This window comes from Gallinula chloropus (assembly GCF_964237585.1).
Source record: "Gallinula chloropus genome assembly, chromosome: 9".
In the NCBI taxonomy this organism is placed as follows: domain Eukaryota; kingdom Metazoa; phylum Chordata; class Aves; order Gruiformes; family Rallidae; genus Gallinula; species Gallinula chloropus.
In genome coordinates this window covers 6983771-6998859 of record NC_140094.1, presented here as the reverse complement: position 1 = coordinate 6998859, position 15089 = coordinate 6983771, and the positions used below count along the sequence as shown (strand labels likewise).

Sequence of the window (15089 nt, the reverse complement as noted above, 5' to 3'; positions counted from 1 at the left end):
CTTTAATATAAAATGAAGAGACCAGCAACGGGGCATCTCAATGAGAACATTAGTACTTTGCCTTTGATGCTAAATTATCTACATTTGTTAACCTCAAGGACACTGCCAAGGTGCTGGTATTTTTCAGAAAGGTTCTTGTTGTGGTTGTTTGAAGGCCACCACCTTCAGGACACTCACTTCTCCCCTCACTGCTCCAGTACCAAGAGGTTTAATTAAATCTACTGCCTTTTTCTTGTTGCTACTAGTTCCTTCTGTTGTTTTGGAATAACAGGTTTAGGTTATGGCTAAGGGCACTAACCTCATCATATATGACAGTTTCATTTTTTATGTAAATCAAAACTGCAGCTAAAGGCCTGATCCTGCAATTTCAAACACTGCAATATCCTCCTGCTTCAATACAAGAACAAAATAAACAGCTTCTACTTAATCTAGCGGGGGCAGTCGGGTCTGCTTTATCACACTGCTGTTCCTCTACTGCAGTTCTGTGGCAATAAGGTAGACTTGCAAGCCTGAACTTGCTTTACATTTTCAAAACAGTGAATTTTGAATGATCAAAGAATCCGACACAAACTCCCAGGGAAGTAACCTGTGACTCAGGGAACATTTGGGATCCATCCTGTGCTCAGCATACACACATAATTACCACTGATATCAACATGCGTCATGGAACTTAGTGATATGCCATCCTCCAGCTGCATTATGGCAGCAGGCAAACCAGCCCAAGAAAATAACTTTAGAACTGATGATACTGCTGAAAGCTCAGATGGGATCCTTTCTGAAATGCTGGTGTGTTTGAAATACTTTCATTAGCCACAGCGACTCTGAGCACCCCAGGATTAACCAGGGACCAAGACAAACCCAGTTTAAGCTAAGTGAGGTTTCACACCCCACACTGTAAAGCAGATTTCCAAACTCTGCAAGGATGCATGTACATACACGCAGCTGACACGACTGTCTCCAGCAATGCAAATACAACTGACCTAAGCAAGTATCCTACTTTGTGCAGCCTCTCAGCATCCTGATGCTTATCTGTGATAGCAAATGACCAAAATGACTTGCAGTATCTCCAGTCAGAACATTCACACATCATCCTACCTGAGACCATGACTCAACAAACCTGTTTAGTAACATCAGTTTCCCCCAGTGAGGCAGCTATAACAAATGTAAGAGCACAGAAAATTTTACCACTCAACTTCCTCACTGGTAAGATGAAATAAAAGTTCACACAATGCAGTGGAAATACATGCAGTGTGGAAGTGCTAAATATTATTGTAACTATTTTATCCAAGTTCCCAGATAGTTCAGAAGTACTGATGTTACAGGAATAGAGTAATACATCTAATACTTCACTCCTTCCAAACAACTTAGTCTTGGAATAATTTCCCACAGAAAAGATTTTAAACTCCTTTCTTGTGAAATCCACTGGCTTTCATCAAGTATGGATATAAAAGTTATGAGGTCTTTGCAGTATCGAATGTCTTGAGACCTTCACAGAAAGCAGCTTCATTAACTTAGGAAGCGCAGCAGGAAGGTCCTTCCCAGCCACAGGCAGCCAGCCCCAGCAGGCTAAAGCATCTTCAAGGCACTGGGCATCTTCCAATGCAGGACAGAGAATATCTAGCAGATGAATGCAGGAAAAAGTGTAAAACAACGGACGGACAAATCCGTGGCACAAGATGAAACGATAAGGTTTTGCACACCGCATGTGAAAGCTCACTAAATAGGTCTGACTTCAATAAATGTTGAAGTAAAGAATGCTTCCTAAAAACTCCTGTAATGGTAAACTTGAACCCAAAATACCTCTGTATTTTTTTTCCTGGAACACTTCTTCTTTCAGCACAAAACATTGTTGGGAGAGGCAGATGGATTTTCTCCGCAGAGCTCAGCAGCCTGCTCCCCCAAACACCTGCCCTCCCCAGCCGCCTCTCAGGGAAGGGCCAGGTTCACTCCTCAGGCAATCCAGGCCCACTTCTGTGCAATGCTTCCGTGGTCCTGGTTATTTGCTTTCCTAAAAAGCCAAAACTGCTTTTTGCCCGTAAGCTAAAATGAAAAGCAGCTGTAGAACCCACTGGCCTTGGAGGGGTTAGATGGGGCAGTGCAGCATATTGAGCTCTACCTCTGCCTGAGCGCGGTGCTGTGGCAGTGAACATGGCTGAGCTGTATATGCTTAGCAGCACTTGTCCAGTGCCTCTGAAATTGAGCCCAGGGTGTGTGGCATCTGTTAGGAGCCATTACAAAAATCAGCAACTCTACAAACCCAGGATTTCCTTTTCAAACAGAAGTCATTTAACTATTCAATAAATAAGTAAGAACCCATTCAGCGGTTTACTAATGCTCTCGGCCTGATGGAGAACAGCAGCAGCCAGCTGTAGGCAGCCATCCTGGCACCTCTCACACCAAGGGCAGGAGAAACATCTTGCCCTTTGGCAACCAGAGCAAACTATTCTCACCGCAAAGTTCTTGCAGCCCGAAGTGAGTTGTTATCCTCTGGTTCTGGATTTGGCTCTTGGCCTCCTTAATGTGGGAAAGCATCCCCATTTTGTCCTCCTACTTTCCAGCTGCTTCCCCTAGCCTACGTAGCACAAACACATTTTCCCATTCTTCTCTTTACCTGCACTGCAAGAAACTCTTTTCAGCAGGAAACTCTTTTCCCTCACTTTTAGCCCATGTTCCTTCACGTCATCGCAGCGCTCCCAGTGTCGGCGCCTCCGAATTCACTTGTATTGGCACATCCCAAAAGGTGTGGCCTGACACAGGTAATTAATTTTTCTGCCCTCAAAGGGTTGGATTAACAGGTAAGGACTGTAAAACGCCCAGAAGGTGCCAAGTGCTATGTAAGCACTAAGGATTATTATCAGAGACTGAAGTGCTTTGAACCATTCTGCAGTGGTGTGACGGGGCAAGGGGAAGGAAGGCAGAAGTGAGATCATGGCGCCATGCCCCAAGAGCAAGCACCACTTCTCGTACAGAACAGCAGCCACGTTTCTTGGGCTGCTCCCCCTGCACCCTTCATTTATTCTGACACTCTCTGGATGTAACATGCCCTGACCTGACTCATCCTGCTCTTCACAGACACCACACATCAACAATTCAGAGACACAGTCAGCTACACCTTGAGTCACAACAATTGCTCCCGACTAAGCAGTGAATTACTCCTTTGTAAAATCATTAATTTTCAATAGGCATGAAACATTAGTCCAACAAACCATGTTCTTTAACAACATTTCTAAATATATTTCCAGTTTAACTGTTTCTTTGAAGCCTAAGAGCATTTCTCACTGACATCTGCTTTAGCTGCTGGAGCAGAGAGGATGTTCTGAGCACAGGACCAGAGGTTGGCAGCTCAGCAACTGGGACCAACTCCGGGCTGATCCAGGCATGGCCACAGCACCCCATTTCTGCCTTACTTGTCTTCTCTACAAGCAGAAATGGATGTACCAGTGGTAGAGGAGGCAGACCTTGGTGAATGCTTGTAAAGTGTGTGGGAAACATGAAGCCTCCTGAGAAAGCAGGAATTACTATGCAATATATGTTACCTGGCACAGGGACCCCTAAATGCTGCAGGAGATGAAGTCATACAAAACATAGGATGTTGATTTTTGTATATGGAAAACAAGCTTTGGGAGAATGTCACCAGAAAATCCATTTAACTGCTGCATTATCAATTACATACTCTGTTCTCACATATTTTCTTGCCAAGCTGGTGCGATCAAGTCATCAGACACTGGATCAGGGGTTTTGACTCAGGGGCTCTCTGCCCTGCTTTTGCTGCCTTGGTGAACTTGCCAAAGTTGCTCTCCTACCCCCCATGTCTGTTTCAACTGATAAAATGGAAATAATGATACTGATCTCTTCTGCAGAGGACTCTCAGATCTGCCCATGGGAAGTGCAAAGCAAAGGTGAAATATTACTGTTCTACATAACCTGCGTTCTCTTGAGCCTGTTCCAGCTGCAAACTGAAATGCCTCAAGTTCTTAAGCATGTTTTGGTCCTCTTCAACAAGAGCTTGGTAAAAATATTCTGCAATACTCAAAACCAGCAGGTGTACTTTTTTTCTTTTAATTAACAAATTGCACCACTTGCCATTGTAACTGTATCTAGGAAACACTGCTCTCAACTGTACCAATGGCAAAAGGTGAGAAGATAATGAATTGATGGTAACAGCTCTCCATACATACAAATGAAGGAAACTAAGGTCAGCACATGCTGCAAAATCATGACAGATTGCACTCCAGAGGAGCACAAAGATGAGCCAGCACTATGCAACTGATTTATCTAGGGATTAGCCAGAGGTCACTCCTGCAATAGTTTAGGAAAGCTCACTGCTTAGCTGCCGGCAGGACACCTCACATGAACTCTAGCTTCCAGCTAGGGCCACGATTAACCCTTTTGTTGCCCAAAAATAATCACTGCTCAGACAAGTAGGTCCCTGATGTTACATCAAGTTGATTACCTCATCCACTTGCCTTGTAGCTGTAACATCATAAAACATCACACCACAGTATAAGAGACTACTCCAAACTCATCTGTTCTCACCAGAAGGAACAAATTCTCCCTACTTTCATTCTAATTTTAACAGAGCCCCAAAAGTACCTCTTTCAAGTTAAGTATTTCATTTAAGAAGCCATATGTCAAAGCCTTAAGCCAAAGGCAACCTTTCTATGTTCATACAGTACCCACCACGGCAGGCTCTCAGTTCTTAACTGGATGCATTTTTGTAAGAGGACATCATTTTGGGATGCCTGGGATAACTGGAGACTGTCAATCAAGGTGCTTTCAAAACACCTACTCAACAGCTCACCAAGCTCCTTCTGAACAAAAAGCGACAGGAAAAGAAATCTTCCTGTAGCTGAGACCCATCAGATACATGCCGAAAATCTGACAAAACAGAGAGGCAGCCTGCTTATTAGAGGTAATTTAATGAAAAAGATACATGCTAACAGGGAATAAATCATTATACTTTGTCCAAACAGAAAAAGCAAAACTTTGGCGACTGACAGGTGAAACATGGCTGCTTTCTGTCCTGTGTTCACTGAGTTTTACAGGGATCTCATCAGTATGTAATTCCGTTTGCAAATGTCTCTTTCAACTTGCACTCCGCTAGACAACTTCTCCAATTAACCAGAAGAAAATCTCCAAGTTAATTTATTAAATTGAAAAGCACTGAACTCTGCAGCGTCTGTCATCAACCACAAGCAGAAAGGAACAAACAAACCAGACCAACAAAGTGCTGATTAAAAAATACATTATCTTAATTACTGCAATATACCCTTATTAGGCAGGCGACAGGCTCCTGTGTAAGAGCCATTTAGAATTTCTTTACCTAAGAGTGCTACAAAACTGCCACTCATCAGTTAATGCAGTTCTTAAGATTTCAAGAGTGTAGCCACTACCACCTCCTCTTACTGCAAACCATACAGTTACAGATGGAGGCTTCTACTATTACAAAGAAAATGAGCTGCACCTCCTGATGGCTATGATTCCTACTGAAGCTGTAATGCCTCCACAAAAAAAATTCAATACTTGCCATTGATGCTTTGCCTCAATTTTTATGGGGTCACTGTGGAGACTCAACTTCATTCTTGGTAATAATTTGGAAATGCTGACTGATAGAAGTGGTATGCATTGTGGTTCACAGGGTTCAACACATGCAAATACCTACATGCTGACATTGCATTTTATATTTCTGACACGAAAGTAATTTCTTCAATAACTATTTCCTTCCTTTTCCATTGCTCCTCTGCCTGAAACACTGCCCCACACCTGTATGCACTCGCTCAGATGAAGCAAGCTATCCATGAGCAGTACACTGCCTCTCTGTGAGCAGAGTGCAGGTGACCTCTGAGTGCAGGTCCCAGCTCTTTCCAAACGCCAATCTCATCACAGCTGCTCCTGCAGAACCATAGCATCCCCAAACCGCTCTGGAGGAAAGTCCCGAGGCAGAGGGGAGTCCCTCAGACTCCCACCTTACTGACCCTGCTCCCTTCCGCTGGGACACACTCACAGGTAGATATCCTCCTGCTTGGACTGAGGAAGAGATGTGCACTGGAACCCCAATATCTGCAGGCTGCAGGATGACACCACCCCAAGCAATGAAGTTATTGCTCAGTGCGGGGTGTACGCAAGCCTAGGTCTGAGAAAACTGAAGTGCAGTTGTGAAACTAGTTCATTGCTTGTTTTGGGCACAGCAGAGGGAAGGTGTGGAAATGACACTGTCGGTCTGTGCAGAAAAGCTGCAAGAGATGGAGAGAGAAAAGGAAAAAGGCCCAAAGACACAGATGAGATGGGAGGGATGGGAGGAAAAAAAAAAAGAAAAGAAAAGAAAGAATAATCCAAAAATGACATCAGTTTTAAAAGAGCTGTGCATATTTTCCTGTGCTGAAAACAACAAAGCTACTGAGCAAAGAGCCATCACTTCTCCCACTGCCAGCTATGGGTGAAGATGAGCTGTATTCCTCCTACTGAGCCACCCGCTGGAAACTGGTGGCAGAAGTGCTTTGAGGAGAGCAGCAATGGATGCTTGGAAGGGCACACGCAGCCCTTTGGCTTTCTCTATGAAGAGTATTTCATGTGTAAAGGTGCCTTTATGTGCTGCTTTACACCGCGCTTAACCCCAAGCAGTTGCTGAATATCCCTCTTCCTGCACCAGCCAGATGTGAGCTCCGTCCCTGCCACTCCAGCAGTCAACGCTCTGGCACTCTGCTTTCTCATACAGCACAATGTAAATACTTAACATACCATCACTAGCTCTCCTGGGGCTGTCATGGGCATTTTCCATGGCTGAAGACAACCACAGAGATTGGTCAGTTGCAACTGTGCACATGGAAAGAGTTTCTCAGCCGGAGCAGATGAAGTCGTGAAGCTGGCACGAACAAATTCTAAATAATTAAACTATATATTAACAAGTAGACCTAAGGAGTAAATATTTAGAAGAGCTCTCTGAAGCCTTATGGATAGGAGCCTCATGACTAATTGTTCCAGTGATCATTTAAACAAGGAATTAGAAAAGATTAGAAACAACAGAAAAATAAATCTCACCAACAACATGAATAAATGCAGAGTGATGCAATGCGAGTCCCTGTCATCTGTATAACGAACACAACTGTTATGGCATTATTAAAATAGGCAGAGGCAATCTGATTTTCATTTTTAAATAACCAGCTGCAAAAACGTCAATCTGCTCACATTTTTCTTTAACTGCACCATTCAGGAGCAAAAGGGGATTTGTTCAGAGGTGGGACGTGCCCCAAGCCTGTGCCAGTTAAGGGCAAGACAGCGGATTCAGACATTGGAAAGAAACAGCACTAGAAAGTGAAAGTCACTGAGTGAACCCAGTGTGTCCAAATGACAGAAAGAGTTCCTAAAAACACACAAGCCTTAACAAAATAAACAGAGAGAAATGGAAATAAACATTGGGAAACCAAACAAACAATAACATTGTTACATCAGTGCAGAGGACTTCTGTTCATTTTCTTTGTGTGCTCAGGTTTCATTTTGCCCCTGTGACACTGACAGTTATTCCTAACAGAATAACAAAATGTTTATGAATTTCTAGACACACAAAGGAATTCATTCATAAATGCAAAAGGATTATTTAAGATAATTTATATAATTCCTCATCATTTGTTTTAAAATGATGCATCCTACTGCATCTTATTTGCTGTTCTCCAGGACAGCAGCACTGCCGGAGGGCGCAGCGACAGCTGATGAGTAGGCAATTAACACAAAAAGGAAGAACCAGAGCAGAAACGCTAGCTGAAATCTCTGCCCTCCCAGCCTTGCTCTGACAGGGACCGCAGGTGGCGGCAGACAGAGATCTCCACTGCACAGGCTTCAGCTCACAAGCCCACAGAGCCCAGGAGATCCAGCAATTTGGAATTTGAAGGAGGGTAAGAGTTGAGCCCACTCCAGACAGCGGCTGAGGTGGCCACAGAGAGAGATCCCCCTCCGACCTCTTTCTTACACTGGGTCATGGCAAGTACAAAAGTGCTGGGAGTCTGGATTACATCCAGCACCAACAGAGAATTGCAGGTCACTGAAACATGCCTCAAACATGAAATAAGGCTAATAGAATCTTATTCTGTAGAGCTTTTAGAGAGGCTCGACTAGCAAGCCTGTTTAAACAAGAGTGCTGTAGTCTGAAAGCGCCGTGGTGCAGATGTGACTGTCATAACACTTCTGCCTTTACGTTCCCATACCAGATCATACGTCTGTTTTCTTAGCAGAAAGGAAGTAAGGCGGAGATCTCTGCCATTCAGCACTGCAGATGTAAGGTATTTTAGAAACACTGACTATTTTTACATTACCCCAACTCATGAAATGTTGCACTGTACTGCTTTCTTTTGAAATTCACTTACGTGGGTATTGTGAATCCCAGTATTCCCATACGCAGCTGACTAACTTCCCAGCATACGGAGCATTTGATTCATTCCAGCTCTCATACACATTCTTAAATTCACAGGCAGCTAATTTCAAAGATGAACACTTTATTATTTTCAACCCGTTCTCCCCTCGCCTCTCCCTCCTGCAGTACAGCTTGAGGGCTATCACAATTAATCCTGAGATCTGCTGCTGGTTTACTTGATTAGTTTGACCACGGGCTCTACTGTCAACAACGAAAACTGTCAATGGCTGGCAGGGAGGATGCCAGGGCCCACCTTGGTAACCAAAGACCACACAATACTCCAAAAGGTCTTTATCCAAGAAACTAAATGCTTCAAAGGCTCCCCAAACTGGCAGGCTCTTGGGGTGAAGGGGAAGAAGTTTCTACTACCCCCTCCCTTAGGTGATGAACTCACTTTCATGCACCATTCAAAGACATGAGGATTTCCTGCGCAGCTGGCACAGTGTCCTGAGAGACACCATTTTCAGGCACTCTGTGCAATCGTCCTTCTGCTCCCTCTTAATGCCAGTCAACAACGGCCACAGGCAGATTATGTGGCTGGGACTTTACCACACGACCAGGAGCCTAGAATAGCTCATCTAAGCCGACTGATTTTATTTATTTTCTGATGTCAGTACCACGTATCAATACAGCCCAGCTAAGAATCTGACACCTTTCTCTTTAAAGAATCCGCTAATGATTAAAAAGGTATCTCCACATTTTGCTGATCAAATTAAAGCAACTTAATCTTATAAAACATTGGGCTAATTTTAGACCTAAATACTGACAAAATCTGTCACTTTATCCTCTTGTCAAATGTCAAAAAAACACTGTATAAAAAACAGATCTTGCAAAGTATTTCATGAGCTATAAAGAAAAGGCCACCAGCCAGAAATTTTAAGTCTTACTCCTTTTAGAAATACTAGACTTGTGGTCCACAAACCTGGCCATCTGCTTATATGCTTCTTCAGCCACTGCAAAGATATGTGGATCCATATCCCCCATGTTTTGGCCACTGTACGCGTTGATGATATCTTCGCCATAGATAGGCAGTTGTTCATAAGGATTTATGGCCACTAAGACGATACCTACGAAGGAAATGGAGCAAAAGGAACTATTAATAGTCACTTCAAATTAAAACAAACAAAAAAATGGCTCTAGCACCAACTATTGTTCAAACCTTTCTAAAAATATTACCTAGAGAAGAATAAGGCTCTGACATTCCCACTTCAACGGGTATTTTTTCTGACCACAGCACGGTGTATAAAAAGTATTAGAAAAGTTTACTCCTGCCCTGCTTTAGGAAACACAGCAGGGAAAGGTTTTACTTTTTCTCTATCTGCCTTGGCTGCAGCCAGCTTGTATGAAACAATCAGACTGAGGGTGTGCCAACTTGAAATACAGCCTGCCACTCACTGCACTAAACCAAGGGATGTGTGGTGTGCTTCCCCACGTTTCACTGGGAATTCCAGGAGATCTGAGAGCTGTAACTCCTGCATGGCCTCACTGGCGGTCAGTCCGGGTACGTGCAGTGAGCTGACCCATCAGTCCTTACACTGTGCCAGGAATCACATCTTCAGGTTTTAAAACAAGCAACAGCGAAAAGCCCCGGTGTGATTTGGAGTGCAGGGCACACCCTTGCCAGTCAGGTGGGACAACCCCCTACTGAGAGGGATCCACACACTACATGTAGACATCCTTCTCAGGGCCAATATGCAGTGCTGCAGTCATGTCAGGCAATCAAGTAATTACAACTCAAGCAGGCCCCATGAAACCCTCTCCCTGTACATTATACAGGTGTAACGACTCACACCTTCCATTTCCTACCCTGTCCAGCCCAGCTGAACACATACGTGCCTCTTCTAACTTCCTCATGACCACAGCATGTCTAAACACATGCCACCCTTCTACCCTCCCCACACAGGTGAACTCAGGCTTACTCCGTCTGTCCTTCCCAGCCAGAAAGTGAGGCTTCAAATGCTTTTAGTGTGATCTCCTTTTCCATGAGAAACAGGGATTGCTCTGCTGGCAGGGATGATCTGACAACAGTGACATGCACCTTTCTCTCCTGCAGCATTTACAACAGGTAGGAAACACTTACTTGCTCCATGCAGGGGTGAAAACACTGGTCACTGCCACACGCAACCCAGCTGTGTGAGGCAATCTGTGCTTTCATGACGTGGCAATTCCTCCTCACCTCACACCGTGACAAGGTGGGGGGGAAGGACAACCCCCTCTAATTTTAAGTGCAACCATTTTAAAAATAGAATTTCTTCTTACCTATATATTTTAGTGCCTGAAAGCGACAATGCAGGGGCAGATGGCAGCACAGTGCCTACAGCAAGCATGATGCACATGCTCCTTGGACAAACCATCCCCAAAGAACCTGCACCAGAAGTATTTCCATGGCACTCAACTCACTGCTAAATTTACCCAGAAATTCACAGTGGACACAGACTTCCTTGGTGCAGATGCCACCCTCTGCTCTGTGCAGATCACAGCCTTGCGATGCCTACCTAAGAAATTTTCCATGGAAAGGCTGGGAGAAGGGAAGTGAAAGCATTGACAGTCTGGCATTGCTGCTAAGGAGCATCATCCCATTTTTAAATCCTGTTACACATTTATAGACCAAGCACAAACCATAGCAAAAATATTAAACAACAGCAATTAAATATCCTTCACTAAGAGATCCAAGAGACCTTGATCCACTTCCTCAAATACAGGGCTGGTTTTCCGGCTGGACACACCCGCGCCAGCAGTCAGTGTTTTTCCACCAGCCACGACTTCACTGAAATGACTCAGGAGCTCGAGTGCAAAGTCTATATAAAACACATGCCAAGTGCTAACGCTGCTGTGATCAGCCAAAAAGTAAGAGGGGGGTTAGGGAGGGGAAGGGCCCTCGGTGCTAGCAGGCTCGAGGAATGTTTTTGGTGTTGGTTTTTAGCATCTGCCCTTTGTAACTGGGAAAAAGTAGTGCAAAGTTAAGTGAGGCCACAGCGCCCAGCCGCCCAGGCTCGCTACTCTAATCAGAGAGACATTAAAAAAAGCTGTGCGAGGCTTCAGATAATTCCCTCCTGCTTTTGGCTACGCTGGCAAAAACAAACCCTGGAATTCAAAACAAGCAGTCCCATGACAAGTCTCCAGCTTATTAAATCACTTAACTTCAGTAGCAACCTGGCAAATCAACAAGCACCTACCATCTGGAAACACCCAAAACAAGTGAGTTAGGAATTATATGCTTTCTATGTAACTTTTAAATCAGCCTGACTCACAGGAGTATAATCCAGATTAATTTATATATAACTTCTCTTTATCTCCACTAAATCATATTGCTATTTTAAGTAATATCATGGCTCTTTCCCCAAATCAGATTTATGTGTGTTTTCCTTCCTACAATTACACTACACTGAATTCTGGTTACTCTTCTTTGCCATTCTTCCTACATATATACCCAAGGGAAGTGTAGCTCATTCTTTTATCTTGAATGTGATCACCCATCTGTGGACAAACTGGATAGGAACATAAATAATTTATTAATTTAAATTAAAGCTCGCTCTCCTGTGTAGCAGGCAGTAATTTATACATCTGAATGAAACGGCAGCATTCATTCATTGGACCATGGAAAAGCTGGGAGAAGGGAAGTGCTGGGAGCATCATGAGTTTGCATCGAAGCCACAGCAGTTTTTACATTTAAACATTCAAACTTCCCCTTGTAACTTTTCAACCCCCTTCATTACCTCTTCATTTCATACACAGCAGCCTTACAAACCACCTCGCCATTGCTGGTGATGGCTTGACTTGAAGTTATGATACCAGGTTTTCTGTGTAAAAGCCTGGATTACTTCAAAGTGACACTTTAAGGAATTTGACACCCATTTGACATGTTACACTAGGACAGCTTGGTCAAATCCGTTTCTATGGCTGCGGCCATCCACCCTTTCCGGTTCTAGCTCTGCTGGTTACCAGTGGTGTTACCGTAATTCTCTCGGTGGATTAAAGCGTTTTTAATCTCCTTCGGGCTAAATCAGCTGGGTTGGCTCCAACCACCTTCACAGGGTATTTAAACTAACCTGCCTAATGCGTGAGTCAGACCAAGGAGGCAAACACAGCTCCTTCCGCAGGCAGAGCTCGAAGGCAATCATCTTGGCAGGAGGGAAGTAACTCCTACTCGGACAGGAACTGATTTGAAAAGTGAATGTCTGTGGCCAAAGGACCCGACTTCTAACGGCTGACACACCAACTTTTTTTTTCCTTGGCTTCTAACATAACTTACATGCAGCTACACCCCAGGCTAATAGAGGCACGGCATGCTGCAGCACTCATGTCACCAGATAGCATCAAACCTCTGTCACCCGCACTCTGACCACCAGGATCCACACGTTTCTCATAATCCCACACACAGCTCCCAGAACCATCTCTGGAGTCTTGTTTGGAAGCAAAACAGCCGACCAAGCGTTGCCATCCCCGGTCCTTTGGCTGACCCATCCATGAAGAGCTAAAGGCCTTCCAGCCCCATGAGAAACTATAAACCCAACCAAACCCAGAGCTAAAAAAAAGATGAGAGCAAAACACTTTCCCAAACACAGCAATGCAAAACTACAGCAGTACGTTCCTTCTGAAAGCCTCCTCAGTGATGCTACACACAGAGTGTGTTCGCAAGCAGCCAGGCAGGCTGTCTCGTGGGAGGGATATGGTGGTATCAGAAGGCACAGGACCATGAAACTCAGGGGGAAACCCCCTTACAAGCTGAGGCCATGAGACACCACTTGCACAACAGGCCTTTTCACAAAATCTTTCCCCAGCAAGAGCTTTGCCATTGGGGCACTAGGGAGAGAAGCGCCAAAAACACCTAAACTGGGGGAACAGCAGTGGTTTCCAAGTGCTGGGACCAGAACAGGCATCCTCAGCAGGGCTTTCCCCACCACTGGAGATACTCAAATGCTCAGATACTTTGACTGGTCCAAGCCCTGAGCAGCCTGATCTGGTCAGACCTGTTTTAAGGTCGAATGGAGCTTCACTGAAGACTTCCAGAGGTCTCCACCAACCTAAATTATTCTGTGCCTCTAGTCATGCTCCAACTGCATGATGGGATGAGATGTGGATATGAATCATCTCCCACTCCTAAAGGAATGAAGGCTGGCTGCAAGCAGAGCATGGCAAAGTCTGATCCAGCCCACTGTGGTCCAGACACTGCCGAGAGCAGGACTGGGAGCAGATGCACTCTGCAGAGCATCCACAGGTTAGGAATAGCCAGAGCGAGCCAAACGTGGCAGGATATTAATGCCTGCATTCTGTCCATCACAACACATTCAGTGTGCTGGTTGCCTTCACTCTCCACACCCATCACCATGGGTGGAGCTGGAATGGTGACCAGAAGAGGGGAAATCTGACCCTTGGCATATTTCATATATGGACCAGGTCAGAACAAGGCTGTCTGCTGCAAAACACAAACTCCTGCTTCAGATACCTGCAGCCATGACTAGCTGGTATCCATCAAGGGCCACCTTGCAACATGACTTCCCTACTCTGCAGTCTGCAAATCAGCACAAAGTACAGTGAAATTATAGACAGCAAGTCCAATAACATGTGATAACATCAAGAAGGCTCAGTATGCTCTGACTTGTGACACCAAGAACTGGGACTGCCCTACAAAAGTCTGATTAGAGACAAAGTGAAATCGTATATTAAAAAGGCAGTCACAGGGCATGTTTTCTGCTGGGATAAATGGCCTAAAATGAATATGCAAATGATAATTTGACTACATGTACTGGAAAAATGTGCCTTTGCCTTAATCAGACAATTGAGAAGGAAATTTTCAGTATCTGATTTCTAGCAATCACATCATCACATTTTTTGTTTTACTCAGCTTAAAAAGTAAAAAAATCCATGGACGACTTAAACTGTTTCTTATGCACTAGCACCATGCCCAAAGGATTAGCTAGGGAAGTATTTGAAAAATTTATGAAGTTTATGTCTATTGAAGGGTTCTTTTAAAAGTTAGCAATGTATTTTGGCTAAACACTGAGATTTAAGAGAAACACGTGCAGAGAGAAAAGCCAAGAAACACAACACATACATTTTAGCCTCTCCATCTCAGAGTGTTTCTTTAAAGCAGACCACCCAGCTGCAGCTTGGCACTTAGGAGGAGGAAGTGACCATTCAAGTGACTTCCCCCTGCTCTGGGCATCTGAAAATATCACAGGCAATTATAGCTTCAGGTGACCTCTACTATGAGTTAAATGGTGGTTTTAAAACCAAGATTGTCCCTTAACTGCAGTCAGACAAGCACTGGCTCATGTGCTGTTACAAATGCACTGAGGAGGGTTGTGCTGGTTGGAACATGTAAGGAAGAGAATACACTGCTACCTTCCACACAGCTCTGTGCAGAGGTGGGCAATCGTGGCTGGTAACAAACCCACCAAACAGCAAGGCTAGCCGCTGGCATCCACACCCTGTGAAGCCCCCTCCCACCCCACCCACAGCTATCTAACCAAGCCTCAGGGGGACAACAACCAGCCAGGATCCCATCGGCAAGCTAAAACTGCTGAACAGGCATTTTATAGACAGAGAGCATTGGGAAGTTAGAGGAACACACAAGGAAGTCCATGTTCTCTGAGCCTTAATACTATCAAGTATTATCATCAACCTGATGCACTTAACAACCGCAAACATAGGGATGTAAGAACAGCCCAATATAACAGACCAC

The 15089-nt window shown here is 44.5% G+C and overlaps 1 protein-coding gene across 1 annotated transcript in view; it reads right to left on the bottom strand.

Moving 5' to 3' along the window:
• Positions 1-15089, bottom strand: part of MYO5A (myosin VA) — a gene marked incomplete at both ends in the record, with an annotated part of 97523 nt that overhangs the window by 61476 nt on the left and 20958 nt on the right. The window contains one exon of the mRNA XM_084268129.1: positions 9327-9471. Within this exon, the coding sequence (XP_084124255.1) occupies positions 9327-9471 (145 nt within the window). The remainder of the gene's footprint in view (positions 1-9326; positions 9472-15089) is intronic.